This window comes from Lytechinus variegatus, chromosome 4, assembly GCF_018143015.1.
Source record: "Lytechinus variegatus isolate NC3 chromosome 4, Lvar_3.0, whole genome shotgun sequence".
Taxonomy (NCBI): Eukaryota; Metazoa; Echinodermata; class Echinoidea; order Temnopleuroida; family Toxopneustidae; genus Lytechinus; species Lytechinus variegatus.
Genome location: NC_054743.1, coordinates 17,694,065 through 17,710,021, shown reverse-complemented (window position 1 = coordinate 17,710,021; position 15,957 = coordinate 17,694,065). Strand labels below are relative to the sequence as shown.

The 15,957-nt window shown below is 35.3% G+C and overlaps 1 protein-coding gene across 1 annotated transcript; it reads left to right on the top strand.

The window, feature by feature from the left end:
- The first annotated feature begins 373 nt into the window (after positions 1 to 373).
- On the top strand, positions 374 to 14,300 carry LOC121413528 (tyrosine--tRNA ligase, cytoplasmic-like). The gene is made up of 14 exons (XM_041606367.1): positions 374 to 442; positions 2,219 to 2,309; positions 3,528 to 3,677; positions 4,052 to 4,227; positions 5,277 to 5,487; positions 5,878 to 5,929; positions 6,934 to 6,974; positions 7,971 to 8,109; positions 8,442 to 8,527; positions 9,574 to 9,709; positions 10,534 to 10,637; positions 11,298 to 11,491; positions 12,469 to 12,613; positions 13,787 to 14,300. Exons 2-14 carry the CDS (start codon positions 2,262 to 2,264, stop codon positions 13,895 to 13,897), a joined length of 1,593 nt encoding a protein of 530 aa, XP_041462301.1. The 5' UTR covers positions 374 to 442; positions 2,219 to 2,261; the 3' UTR covers positions 13,898 to 14,300.
- The last annotated feature ends 1,657 nt before the right edge of the window (positions 14,301 to 15,957 follow it).

The window sequence follows — 15,957 nt, the reverse complement described above, 5'->3', positions numbered from 1 at the left end:
CCTTGGAAAATTAAGATGAGAAAGGGATGAGAAAGGAAGATTTCGATGACCCCCCCCCCCGAATCAACAAAAATCTGACACGCCTTTTTCTGCTTAGCCTTATTTCGATGCATTACAAAAAATTTATCTTTATTTAAGTAATTTTACAGCTATAAAATGTTACTTCATATAAAAGTGGTATATTAAAGAGGATTTTGAAATAATTTATTAAAATAGTTTCCAAAAACTACATATAATACTTTCATGATAGTCAAAAATCTCAATCTATTTTAACGTGAGACTGAGACTACAGAACTAGCCATGTGTGCACAGCGCATGTATTATGGTGATGCAATCGCTTTGCAAGGAGTGACTTTTGTGTGCGACTCAACTCGTGAATGTTCACGTTGTTTTCGAATAGATCCACGACAAGTCCTTGCTTTTGGCCTACTAGGAATTTCAGGCAAGTATTTTTTCTTCATGTATTCTGTCTGCACGGAGCAAAGATCTTAGACTTTTAGATTTTTAGAGTATACTATACGTCTGTTGATTGAAATTCATTCATAAGCTGACATGGGAATGAACGTATGGGACTGTTATTAACACGATTAAGTAATTCTGTTTCTGTTTATCATGTGTTGTCGGTCTAATTGTAAAAAAATAAGCCTAACAAAGTTACTCTACTACTACATCTTCTAGTGTAGACTCGGCAATACACCTGTTTCCACTGGTATAACTAATAACATAAGAAGCATTTTAAATCTAATTAGTAATTTCACAATTGAATTGACACTATTAACTGTCATTATCGTTAATTGATTTTATTGGCAAGAATGAATATGAATTCTTTTGTTGTATGTTAAATGTTGGGTACTGGTCATGCCATATTTGACATTTATCCATTGTAAATTTTCAGTTGAAAATTTCTCACAGTTCATCGTGCGTCGTCAGTGCCAGTGGCAGTGGTGAATGGGTATTTATGGATCATAATATTACTGAACTGAACACTTCATAAATTGTACCATATCAAATGCATTCTTTTTCTCAAAATTCATCAAACTTCCACCATAAATATACTTTTACACAAATGTACAAAAAAATAGAGAAACATGTTTTCTGTAGTAAAGTTGGAAAATTTACAATATCACTGATCAGCTATTATGACTACATTTTCAATTTTGTTGACTTGATAAAATAAAGACTTTGAAAATGTGTTTTGGGCCTTTTTCATCATCTCTCTATACAAATTACCTTTGAAATTGAAAGGATGTTGCAAAGTTTTATGATAAGAGTATTGAAATTATTTTCTGATGCGTAAATGCGCATGTTCGGTAATACAAGACTGGTCAGTAATACAATCACCCACTAGCCACTCTCAATTAAGTATAATCATGAATACCAATCGGAAGGCAAGATCCTATAATTTAAGACTTCCTGTCTCTACAGACTCTAAATTGCTTGATGGAATAACTTAGGTCAAGGGTTTTTGCTAGTATCGCCATCTAAAAATTCCATAGCGATCGACTAGAACTGAAATTGTCAGAAAAAGTGTGACTTAATTCATGCACATTCATGCAGATAAAGGTAAGATAGTTGTGTCAAATGGAGTTATAAAATCGGTTGGTATCACATTTGTTAAGATATGACTTCTGCTTGCAAAATTACAATTTCTTGAGACTTGTAGCTTGTCGAGAAGTTCATATTTTCTTGGAATGGATGTAAAAGGTAACAAACTTTGCTGAAGTTTTGCCAAAATTCTAAAAAATATAGACCTTATCTTAAAGAAATCAATTTAACTGGGTAATTTTTTATTTCTTTTTTACTGTTGGTATTGTCAGATTTTCAACATATTAATTACTTTTTTTTAGATAGACGACCATAAACATGATACAGCGATTCATGAATTGTGGTCACATCACCATTCTCTCATGTTTTGTTCTTATATAAAAAAATTGTTTCCATGAATTTCGAATCCAATTTTTCTTCATGTTGGTTGAGATTTTTGTGAACTTTGAATGTGTTAACAATAGGCCTACCACTTATTTTGTTGCAAAATTATATTTAATAATAAAAAGCAAGAAATATTCTCAGGCTTAGCCATGTTACACTCGTGGGATTCAATAAGAGTAGAGTTTAATTGCTGCAGTTGACTCATTTTTTGTACAACATGGGTGATAGAGTAAAATATTTTTGTAATTGTATTCAAGCATTATTTCATGTTATTCAAATCCTCACACAGGGTTTCAGAGATCTACAAGGGGTGAATCAAAACTCAACTCAAGATGGCTACAGCGGAGGAGAAAATGGAACTGATTACTAGAAATTTACAGGTAGGTTTGGATCTATACCTAAACAAATTACAGATAGCTAGACCCTCTATTTGAAATCAGAAGTCATTAATGAAGAAAATTAATGGAAAACCCATATCAGTGTCCCAGAAGCTAAAATGGTATATCATTGAAATTGCATGTAAGGCACTCCTAATTTGGTTGTATTGCACAATTGATAGGCAACAGAAAAATAAAAACTTTTGGGGTGAGATAATTACATTAATTTTAATTACTGAAAATCACACCTACTGTAGAACTTGATGTTTCAAGATTATTGAAAGAGCTTGATATATTTGCTGTGGTTCATTTTAGATAAAATTCCCTTGATTTACAAATTGGGTGGGGAGTCCTAGCTGTGAGATTTGCCTACGTTCACAAGGGCCCTTATTCTGAACTTGGGTTTAATTGAACATATGGTTTGACTTAAAAAATGTATTACAATGAAAATTCAAATGTAAAAGTTCTGCACACTTCAAGCAAATGTCTGATTTTAAGCACGTTTGGCACTCATATCAAATCTGTCTGGGAATAATACTGGTAAGTAAAACTGCTAGGACCAGCCTTATACGAAGGAGAGTATGGAACTCAGGTATGGAAAGCCAGAGCTGACAGACACTCATGTATACATGTGTGTCATTGATTATGTCTACCAGCGATTGAGCATGCTCTGTCTTACTGACAAGGGGATAAGTGCATACACTACAAAGAATTATGATGCCGCTGGCTTCCCATATTTTAGATGGCAATTATACTCATTCAGTTGAGTTCAAAATTCAAGACAATTGATTAATTCTTTTGATATGATTTGTGGAAAACTAATTGGCCCAAATTCACACAAAAAGGGGTTTTAACTAGGAAGGCCTGGGCCCGCATGTAGTGTTAAAAACATGGATGATGCAGATTTCATGTACAATTTGAGTCACATGTACACTGAGAAAGTTCCAATGATAAATGTGTGTTTTGCAAATTGTGCTAAATATACTCTGAAGTTAAGCATGATTACAATTAGTATAAAATCTGCAAATTGTGTTTAATTCAGTATTTATCATAGGAACTGTCCTCATACGGCCAATCAAATTGAAGAAAAGTTGTCAGACAAAATGTTAAAATCCTATTTGTGAAATCGGGCCAATTAGTACATGAAACTCATTTATAATGCAGGATATGATGGTAAAAGAGAGATGATTACTTTTTTTTTACATAATACCCCATCTGTAGGAGGTGCTTGGCAGGGATAAATTGGAGACGATGTTAAAAGAGGGGAAGGACATAGCTGTCTACTGGGGAACTGCTACGACCGGCAAGCCTCACATTGCTTACTTTGTCCCCATGAGCAAGCTAGCGGATCTACTAAGAGCAGGATGTCAGGTATAGTTGCAATCAAAAGCTTTATACAAAGAACATTGATTACATAGTTGAGCTGTAATAATTAAGGCTGAAATGTAGACTGAAGTGATCATATGTTTATGGTAATTTGATGGTAAACTACAGACTTTCAGTTTGGCTAAATGACAGTTCATGCATTGACATAACACACCAGATTCACTGGATCATAACATTTTCTTCTTGGTTGATTCAATTTTGACACAACAAAAACACCACTGTTATCCTGAAGTGAATATTGAAAGATATCTAAATAAAGTAAAAAAAAAAGGAAGAAATAAAAAAAGAAGGGAATTGGATACTTGCTAAAAGGTAATATAAAATTATTGGTTAATTGCTTTATTCTTTTGAAATTCAAGGTGACGATCCTCCTTGCTGATCTCCATGGTTACCTTGACAACATGAAGGCACCATGGGATCTGCTTGAACTAAGGACCAAATACTATGAGCACATCATCAAGGCCATGCTGGAATCCATTGAGGTCCCTATCGAGAAGCTTAGGTTTGTGAGGGGAACGGATTACCAGCTTAGCAAGTGAGTACAGTTAAGGCTTCTTAAAGGAAACCAAAACCCCCAAAAAGAAGCAATCTTATTGGAAAGAGTAAAATTAGAGGAACAATTAAAAAAAAGTTTCATCAAAATCGGTTATGAAATAAGCAAGTTATGGACGTTTAAAGAGTCTTGTTGTACTTTCTATGGAGATCCTCAAATTGGCCAACGTGCTTCACAATGGCTGATTTTGTGGACAACTCTCCATTTGATTTGTACACACATTATCCGATTTTCCCTTTTATTTTACATATTGCACATTATCTCCTCCTGACTTTGACATATGTGGTGTGAATTATATTTTTCCCATGACATATGTTGTGCTGAGAAGGAGGCAAGATGCAATTTGAAACATGAGGAAAATCTGAAAAGTGAGTACAGATGAGGCTTGTGTAATTCATTTTCATTTTCCCCAAAATACAAAGGTCGTTTTCTGTCATTTTACTTGACATTAGAAGACAAACAGATTGGAAACAATTACATACAACATAGACAAGATAATCATGTAGAGGTGATGTAGGAGGCTGGTAAAAAGTTGAGCTTGTAGAGTGCCAAGTTTTCACATTGTAAATTGTGCATGAGTTTCATGATGTCAAAAATATTCAGCATGTTAGATCTGTTATAGTCTACATTTTTAGTATCGATAAGGATATGAGATGATCTGTCCGGAAATAAAGAGATTAGCAAGCATTGGGGACTAAGAATTTCAATTCATTAGATGTTTGTTATACATGCACTTATCTATTGTTCTAGCATTCATTTTTACATTCAAGGAACAACCAAAGAAAAAAAAAGGGATCAACAGAGATATAACCAGAGTGCTACAAATCTTGTGGTTCCTCTTTTACATGTTATAGATATAAGATAATTTTTATTGAAAGTGATTGAGCATTTGTCTCACCAGGGAATTGTAAGTAAGTGAGTTCTATTGCATCACAAATCTTTCAGCAGATGACATACTTGAGAAAAGTGCTTAGTAGAGAGTAAGGTATTTATAGTTTCATGATGATAAACAACGTCCTTATCTTTATCAGGGAGTACACCCTTGACGTGTACAGACTATCATCGGTGGTCACTGAGCACGACGCCAAGAAGGCTGGAGCCGAGGTGGTCAAGCAGGTGGATCACCCCCTTCTCAGCGGTCTGCTCTACCCTGGTCTTCAGGCGCTAGATGAGGAGTACCTCAAGTGTGATGCTCAGTTTGGAGGCGTCGATCAGAGGAAGATCTTTACCTTTGCTGAGAAGGTAAGATGGTCCTGTAAAAGCTCACACCAAATCATTTTGTATTTGGTGCATTAGAAAGTGGAGTTTGTTTCACCAGACATGCCACATGCCTTGATTATCTGAAGGGTAATCGGAATGGTTTTATATGCATTTGAGCTGACATTGTTTGGGTGTAATTCCTCTTCAAAAATTTGGTATGACAAGGCTTATAATGTGGAAGTAATCACTTACTTACCAGTAATTACTTTATGTTAATCTAATGATCCTTGTACTGGGACTATGCCAGTTCATTGATCAATGTAGCATTGTTCTTAACTGACAGCATTTATAAAATATCCTGTTTGGACGTTAGACATCCCTCTATTATATTCAATAATTTTTTGATTTTCTGTTTTATCTTTCATCCTACAGTACATGCCTCAACTTGGCTATGCCAAGAGAATACATCTCATGAATCCAATGGGTAAGTTTGTAATAATCAATTTATTTATATCTAATTTGCTTGTGGCAGTTGGAAGTTTTTATGTCCCTACCAGTGTACATTATGTGAATGTGTACTGTAATTTTGATACAGAGTAATCAAATTGCATTTCATAATTGCTGTGAAAGAGCCAGGTCACTTATGCTGCATGCTTGTATAGTCCTTTGAAACATTTGATAAAGCAACCTACATGCAAGTGTTAAGCACTATGTAAAGCAAACTAATACTTATTGTTAATGAAGATTTTAGGTAAGACTAGTAAAAGTGTGATTTACTTCTGGTAATCCTGTTAGATATGTTGAATATCATGAAAGATGGAAGCTTCCCTTGATACCATTTAATATTATTCCAAGATGCCCCTCAACTTTCCTTGCTTTTGCACTGCTATTTTTTTAAATGATATATATATATATATATATGTATATATCACTTGTGTGTAATTATTGATTTGAAATAAAGAGGCTTTAGGCCAAGTCACAATGAACTGGAATTCAAATACCTTTGATGCTCTTCTTTCTGACTCATTATGCTAATGCAGTCTGCCGTGGACAATTGACAGTAAATAAAGAGGCTTTGATAGGAGAAAATTATAATTTGTAAACAAATTTTCTGCATATAATTACTCCTATGGGTTTAAGATCGTATGCTCGATCTGTAATGAAAATCGTAAGTCAGAAAAAATTGGAACCAGTGGAAATTGAACCTGTCATCTACTGCTTGCCGGGCAGCGACTTAACCACCAGGCTGTTCTGGTTCACGGCCAAGTCACGATGAACTGCATAATGAGTCAGAAAGAAGAGGATCTAGGGTATTTGCCGAGCAAGCAGTAGATGACAGGTTTGAATCCCACTGGTTCCAATTTTTTCTGACTTATGATTTTCATTACAGATTGAGCATGCGATCATAAACACAGAGGAGTAATGCAGAAAATTTGCTTAAAAATGACAAATTATTGATTTGTTGAAACATTTTTTTTTATTTGACAGTGCCTGGTTTAACAGGAACAAAGATGAGCTCATCAGAGGAGGTGAGGAGGATCAATTTGTATTTATTTCATATTTGGATTAGCCTAGCTAGGCAGGGAGCATGTTAATTGGTGAATCTGTGCCTTATAAATGTACCTGTGCTTAATAAAGAACGGCAAGTTGGTGGTCCCAAATGATGACCTAACTCCAAATACCAAGTATTCAAATGCAGGTTACTTTGCCAAAGTTTAATCAACTTTATGTAAATAAGACAGTTCAGTATGACTTAGGGGGTGTTGCAAGAAAATATTTGCAATCAATTGCAAATATTATGTTGAAATTTTACAACTGAGAGATCAACGTTAGTTATTCAACTTCTTGTTTCAAGGAGCAGATTAGCAATCAGTCACTAATTTGCAATTAACTGCAAGACATATGATTGATTTAGGGACCAAAAATAGACTTGCAATTGATTGCAAGTTTCTTGCAACACCCCATTAGAGTTTGCATTTAGTGTCCATTTGCGTGCTGAATAAAAGTTATCACCTTATTTGTCAAATTACGCAAAGAGGACGCAATCTACTGCGTATTAACCAATAACATGGGGCGTTATGTATCATGCGCACGTCAGCACTAAGCATAACTTAAGTCATACTTAAATCTTTATGAAACACCCCCAGGTCTGAAATAATGCTTCAAGTTAAAGGAGATGATTTCACTTATGGAATGTTCACTTATGCTGAATCTACTGGCCTGTATTCTGAAGTCAGGTTTAAAGTTGTTTAAGTATGGATAGCCAATTGTTACATAAATCACTAACAGGAGAGATATCATATTTCTGCTCATTTGGCTCTCAAATCATTCATAATTGTGTAGGAAGTATAAATAGATCACCATCGATGAATCAGGAAAGAGCACAGTAAATATAAGAAACATACAACTTAATACAAATTTGGACACTTTTGGCTTCCTATAATTTTAGCACAGAGTTAGACCATGGTCTAAATTAAACCTGACTCCATCATTCTTATTCTTCTCTTTGTTATCATTTCAAACAGGATTCAAAGATTGATCTTCTGGACGATGCTGCGGCTGTGAAGAGGAAAATCAAAAAGGCATTCTGTGAACCAGGGAACATAGAAAACAATGGAGTATTATCATTCGTCAAGTATGTGCTTCTACCAAACTTAAAAACAGGTAAAAATATTGAATTATTTTTTTTTATGAATGTGAGTCAACGGTACCAATAAGTGTGTATGTGTGGAGGAGGGGGTGCAGAGTGGCTCCAGTTTAACAATGTAAAAGTATGTGAAAAATTGTGTCCACAATGGTCTAATCCTCTAGTATTGTCATTATGCAATTTTCACTTTGGGTAAAAGCACAAATTGTAATTACATGTATGTACACGACCTCATGCTTTGCATTTTGTTTCGCTTTTTTTATCTGCAAAAGATTTGTATTGGTACACTTCAGCTTATGCTGAAAGACAATCTTGAAATACCATTATTTTTACTGTGTTTCTGTTCTAGACTTTGTGATTGAGAGGAAGGAAGAGTTTGGAGGAAATATTAGCTTTTCATCCTATGATGCTCTGCAAGAGGCTTTTGCCAAAGGGGTAAGGATTTTGAGCTCAATCGCATTAACCCGTTGAAGACTGACTGATTATGCTATAACACACAATTTCCGTAGACTCACACTGCATATGTCAAGACTTATGGGGTGTTGCAAGAAACTTGCGATCAATAGCAAGTCTACTTTTGGTCCCTAAATCAATCATATGTCTTGCAGTTAATTGCAAATTTCTGATCGATTGCTAATCTGCTCCTTGAAACAAGAAGTTGAATCTGATTTGCTATAGCTAACATTGATCTGTCAGTTGTAAAATTGCAACGGAATATTTGCAATTGATCACAAATATTTTCTTGCAACACCCCCTCAGTCTCTAATGTGTTAAAGTCGTGTTAGAAGAATAGCAGACCTATTCTGGTTATAAAGTCAAAGGAAATCAAAGGTGGAGTGAATCACATTGTTGAAAAGAAATAATGTACGATCTATCATCTTGTAATGAATAGGAGAACTAATGGAGTGTCGGCTCTCTTTTTGTTGAATTCATAAAGCAATGCTCTCCCAGCACCCATTTATTATTATTCTTATTATTATTATTTTATTTGGCATTTCAAAAACATAGGCAGAATATAGAATACAAACAAATCAAAGAGAAGATCAATTATAATTTTACATGATAGAGAAAATAAGACCTGGATGAGAGTTGGAGAGGCTGCCTTTCATGAAAGCACAACTTTGCACACAATGAACTATTTCTGTACTGTAGAAATAACAACATTTTCTGGGCCCGATCTTACAAAGAGTTGTGATTGATTATTAATGGTTACTATGGAAAGTCAGCAAAGTCAACATATAAAATGCATGTTTGTTCAAATTTTTCCTAGATATGATGTATATTCATAACTTCATTGATTTCTTGACAATTTGGTGTGTTCTCCTTTGTTTTCAAAGGACATTTTGCAAATTTCCTTTTGATAAAAGTATGACACTGCTGGATTTCCATAGAGTTACTATTGATTGGATCAATCATAGCTCTTTGTAAGAAATGTCTTGATATTGTTTTTCATAATCCCTTGAATTTCCCCTACCCTCTAGGACGTACATCCTGGTGACCTGAAGACTGCAGTGACAAGGGAACTCAATAAGATCCTGGATCCAATCAGACAGAAATTCTCTAGTCCAGAACTCAAGAAACTAACCTCAAAGGCCTATCCTCCACCTCCAAAGAAAAGTGAGCATCCAATGGGGTATCACAAGTAACTTGCAATCAATTTCAAGTCATTTTTATGTTGAAAATCAAACAAGTCTTGAATTGATTGCAATTTGCACTAAAATGCTGATCTGCTTCTTGAAACAAGATGCAAAATCAATTTGCTATAGTTAAAATTGATGTATCAATTATAAGTTTGGATCAGAAAGTTGCAATCGATTGCAAATATTTTCTTGAAACACCCTATATGGTTATTTGAAATGTTATTTACTTTATTCACTATATTTCTTGGACCCTGGACCATTATCCATTGATTAGCTGAATTCCCTTTTTGTTTTTTGCTTCATTATCATTCCATACATGAACAGCATAGACTGCTATGCTTATATTGCTGGTGGGCTGTTGAAATCAAATGTGGATGACGGCTCAGAAAAAAGTTGTATTTCAGAATGATACAGACAATGACAGCCACATAATGTTTAAAAGCAATGTCCTAATTCCTGTAGAGAAATCTTTAGGATAAAGGTGGTTGGAACTTGGGTCATAACTCTAAAATAGAGCTTTTACTTACCGGTAATTGTCCTTAAAATTTGTTGATGAGTAAATTTTGACAGACAAGGTTTTAACAGCCCATTGGTGATATGTTTCAGTTTGTAAAGTCATTTGCATTCTAGCTGGCAAAGTAGTTTTATTCAAATCGTCAGCTCTTCCACTTCTGGGTCCTTTTTCATGAAGGTTTGTTTTTATTAGCAAATGCACGATTTCTATAACAAGTTTACAATCACCCATCAAAATGAATGATTTCAGTAGCTTTTATTGCAAATTTGTAAAATGTTTTTTTTCAGAGGGAGGAGCAGCTCAAGCTGGAGGAGCAGCAGCAGCAGCGACTGAAGAGATCATTCCATCTAGATTAGATCTTAGAGTTGGCAAAATCATCTCAGCGGAAAAGGTAAGATTGTATTTGTGCTTCTTGATTTTTAAGTAGATGACGTGATATGTTCTGTCAATCTTAAGACTCATTAATTTTTTTTTAAGCCTCTTGAGCTCTTTGTGATCTGTTACAATCCGATTTTCAATGAAATTGTATTAGCATTTGATATAAACATTCCATTTTATAAATTCTTAACGATTGCAGTTGAGATAAGTGGTAACTGAATTTGAAATTCCATTTCAAATCCTAATGATATCATATCTGCTTCAACATGAGCTAATTTTGGATTTTTCTCTGACCATAAGTTTTGCAGCAAAGCAGAATTATGATTTTTGTATTACGATCATTATGCCGAACTTGAAATAAAATATTTTTCTTTCTTGGACCTTTCACATTATATGAAAAATACGATTGTTAAAAAAAATCATGCCATATGGGATCTTGTAGTGTGCACTCAGCTTTACATGTTTATATCAAATGCTAATACAAGTTCATTAAACATGTATTACATGTAATAACCATCATTCTCAAGTCTTTCAATTATATTTCAACTCTTTCTTAATTATGTTTAAAGTATTCTGATTCAGGGATGCTTTGCCAACCCTACATGTAAAACTTATTTTTAAAGAAAATCTTATTTTAGTGGATTCAACATAGTTTGTATATCTTTGCTTCTAGCATCCTGATGCAGACTCGCTCTACTTGGAGAAGATTGATGTTGGCGAAGAACAACCTCGGACGGTCATCAGCGGTCTAGCGGGTGTGATCCCTCTTGAAGACCTTGTTGACCGCATGGTGGTCATGTTATGTAATCTAAAACCACAGAAGATGAGGGGGATTGAGTCACAGGCGATGCTCATGTGTGCTTGCATGTAAGTAGCGCTTATTATGATATTGTCATTTCGGTGCAAGAATGCCGTTTAATAGCAAAACATTTTTGTGCACCCCATCGGTGCAGAAATGCCCTTACACTATGCACTAATGTGTGCTGCTAAGGGCGTTTTTGCACATGCGATGTGCGAAAGTGTGGTGTTGAAGGCGTTCTTGCACTGGAACAATATAGGCCATGCTTTTGTACATCCAATCGCCATTTGTTTTTATACTCCTACTTTACTTGACATGAATTTACTTAAAATGAACTGCTCAAACCATGATAAATTAAAAATAGAGAGCCGAGTACCTTGCATATGAACAAAAAAAGAAAGACGAATCATTTCACGAAAGTCCTCAATATATGCAGTTTCGGCACGTGTTATTGCCCATCTGTTTAAACCGTTGCTGTGTTCTACCATGGCCTGGACCCCTTTTTCTTATTCATATCAATAAATGTACAAGCTTAGTTATGTGGTGTATTAATTTGGCTTCTGTGCATAATTTTTGTTAGCAAAAAAATATCATAAAATGAGTGCCATTTTATATTCTGTTTGTAGATGTCTCCTGTAGATACTTCCCTATGAAATTCAACACTAAATAGTTTGAGGTTTGAAGGTATGCTTGGTGGTAGGACTGGATGGAGAGGTCCACGGCAAAGCTATGTCCTGACTCCTGATGAAGAGCAAAGCTTAAGTGCTCGAAACGTAGAGAATAACATTTATAAGAGCTGTCATAAGAGATAAACCAACAGTCCTTTTCAGGACTAACGTACATGGTGTTACTGCAAATCTCTCCATCCTCTAAGATAATGTTGTATTTGTTTAATATGCATATGTATTTCCCTTCTTAGTTATATGTTTATACTGGTGTTTTTTAATAGCTTCTCATCCTATTATACCGAATTTTGCCATCAATTTTTTTTGCTAAGGTTTTTAAAGGGCTTAAATTATATTTTTTCTGATTATTTGAATTTTAGAGAGAATGAGGATCCAAGACGGATTGAGCCTCTTTGCCCTCCAGAGGGCAGTGCACCGGGTGATCGTGTTTTCTTTGAAGGCTACGAGAATAAGTCTCCAGATGAAGAACTCAAACCCAAGAAGAAGGTCTTTGAAAAGCTTCAGGTTTGTGCATGTGTTTGTTTACACAGCTTGACATCGTTCTCATTACCATCCTAAAACTAGTTTACTGGAAACGAGTTTTAAATGAGAACAGTCGAAGGGGTCTTGGAAGCAATCTTCCAAACCGGTTCAGAAAACCACCCCGCGATGTAATTTTGAAGATCGCTTTGCCTTGTTATGTTCGCACATTTCAAGTGCGCTACTCCACACGCTGTATGTGGAATGCCTACGCTGCTGTTTCAAATTTTGTGTGAAACATGTCACCCCATTGAGAGCGTTCCCATAGCAACAAGACCGCTTTACGTGAAGCGGTTTTTAAAGCCAAATGGGAATGATATCAAAGCGATCTTCCAAACTGGTTTCCATTAAACCAGTTTTAGAAAGTATGAGAAAGGTGTCCTTGATATTCCATGTTCTGGATGGTACAGCAATATGCACAAATATTATCTCTACCGACTATAATTTTTTTATGCAGCTGGTTGAAGGGTGAAAGCTTTGAGCTGAGCAGTTATGGTTAATTTTTAAGCAAAATTCTCACTAGTGCTGAATATTATACAATCTATTTCCAAGTTACCTTGTTGTTTCAAGATTAGATTGTCATAAAGGACGTTAGGACTGTATGAATTTTATTATCCTACCGCTAATGACCAGGACACTGTTTTATGCTTGCTAAATCATCAGCCCAGATAAATTCTTGATTTTGATTGTCTGAGAAGTGCAGCTCACTGAAATTATCAGAGTATGAAAACTTGTCAGTACTGATAACTTTTTTTTTGCCCAGTTAAATTCTCTCTTTCCTTTCCATTCTTTCTTATTGGTCTCCTTCATGTGTTAACCTTAGTAATACTGGGGTATTTGAACATTCTAAGTAATTATGCATGTATGCTATATTTCCTATACCTATTTATTTTGTGGTCCATTGTTTTTTAATTGATAAATGAAATTTTTAGTTCAGTTTGATCCAATGAGAAACAGAGGAAATATGATTTGGAAATTTGCCTTACGTAAGGACAAGCTTCAGGCAAAAGATGTTGGGACTCTGGAACCATAAGTGTTGACGGAAAATGTTTGAAGGAGGGATGGAATGTCTGGATCTACCCTCCCTTTCAGCTTTATTATTAAGTCAGTACCTTCCTTTTTTCTCACTTTTCTTCTCTCTTTTTCTTTGCCTCTTAGGTTGACTTGAAGACATCAGACGACGGAACAGCTCAGTGGCAAGATAAACCTTTTCAGACCAAGCTTGGCTTCATCAGAGCACCAACACTCAAGAATGCTTCAATACGCTGATTACATCTGATCTACATTCTCATATTTCACCATTATTTTGCTAAGTGTTGCAGATACATTGCACATATGAGTCTGCATAAGTCACCCTTTTCAATTTGAATATTCATCTGAAGTTGAAGCTATTTTTCAGACCAAATTGTTCAAAGTACATTATTTATAATCTCTGTAAGTCTGATACTTATGGTCACAGGAAAATGGCTTTAATGGCCAAACCTATCTTATCTCTGTTAATATGATCATGGAAAATAAAGAAACAAGAAAAATATATACAGCTCCTTATTGCACTTTCTGCAATTGCATTGGTAGAGAAAAAGGACTACATTTTATTGCGATTATGCCAGAAAATATGTAGAATAATCCCATCGAAGACGAAGATGAGTAGAACTTTGTCAGTAGTCACATGAAGTAGGCAAACAACAGTTGCGATGTTTCTGCTGCGAACTATAAGCCCTTTTCATACAATATGGACTGATCACTGCTGCAAGTGTCCCTTATAGCATAAGCTACATTCCAAAGGCGACAGAATTGCTGCGTTGCTGTTGGTCTGTGAAACCGGCCAATCTGTCTCACTCAAATGATGTTCTTGTGCCATATTACAGCAACCCTAGGATGTTCTGTTGTCTTCCATGTTGCAATTGGGGAGAGTACAAGGAACTTTATATTTGCTGTGCTCTTTGCCATTACATTCATAGTGTATCTTATAAGAGAAGCCACAGAGAGATAGCTTCTTAAGGGCGGGGTCACATTTTTCTGTCCAAGCCTTACGTTTTTTGCTACCCGCAGGTCGCCCGCATTACAGTATCTTACACATATGAAACAAACGGTTGCCCATAGGGGTGCATGCAAGTCTGATTTGCCCGCAGAAAGGTTTTATCTAAACATGCCCAAAACTCTGTTACAATGTCTCTTCTCACCCCTTCCACTTTAAATAGATATTTCTCTTCGATCATGAAAGTTCATCTGTGTTGGTTGAAAATATCAAATTATAGTCCTCTTGTAGAGTACCCAAATGATCTTGCCAGAAAGTAGTCATGGTTGTAAAAACAAGAAATCCTTGTATCAGTGGGTTAGACCTGGAACTTTTTTTGTTAGTGACCATTGTAATCTGAAACACACTTGGGCAAGTTCAAACTGCTAAACACCAGAAATATTCCTTATATGGTTGCATAATTTGGAAATTGGTAGAATATTACATTCTTATATGAGAATTTTATGTCTGTGGCTGAGTGTACAAATTAATTAGATATATAGAATTAAAGATTTATTAGGAATAGGAATTTCCTTTATAAAAAAAAAATGTGTATGCTTCCATTAATCTGCCTTCAGTTAATGTACATAAAGCGATATACCTGGCTATCGCTAAAAATGATTGTTGATTACTTAGTCAAAATATGGGATTTCTGTATTGTAGAAATTCAAGTTTTCTTTGTACAGCGCGTCCCCAGAAAATGTCCCTCTGACATAGGGCTGAATTAATTCTGAAATGTGGTAGTATTCTCAAATAAATGTTCATGAGTAGAAAGCTCATTTCATGATCTTCTATGAGAATTTAATTGATCGTGCTTCAGTGGTTTTTTAATACACACTATGTTACATCACAGTGGTGCATTTTAGTCCATTCCAAGTTCGCAGCATTGAAGCATTTCTGCATTGTTTAGAGTTTGTTATCCCCCATTTTTACATCCAGGATCTGAGCAGGAATATTTACTTAATCATATCCAGGCTCATCAAATCATTAACCAGGGCATGTTCAGGATTAGTAACATAAAAAAAATGATTGATAAGGGCAATCAGTGCACCAGTTCGAAAGAAAATGTGAATGATAAAATAAAATATGCTGAAAAATAAGTTAATCACCCTTTGCGTAAAGGAACTTTACAAGAGAAATTGTGCATTTTCCGTTATCAAACATATCAAATGAACTGTCAAATACAGTTTTTGCCCTTCTGAACATGCTCAACTGCTCAACAGCTCAAGGTTGTGATTTAATGAGCCTGGTTAGATTATGGAGATTTCCCTGGTCAGATCAGAGACCAAGCTGCATATCAGAGGGACATTAT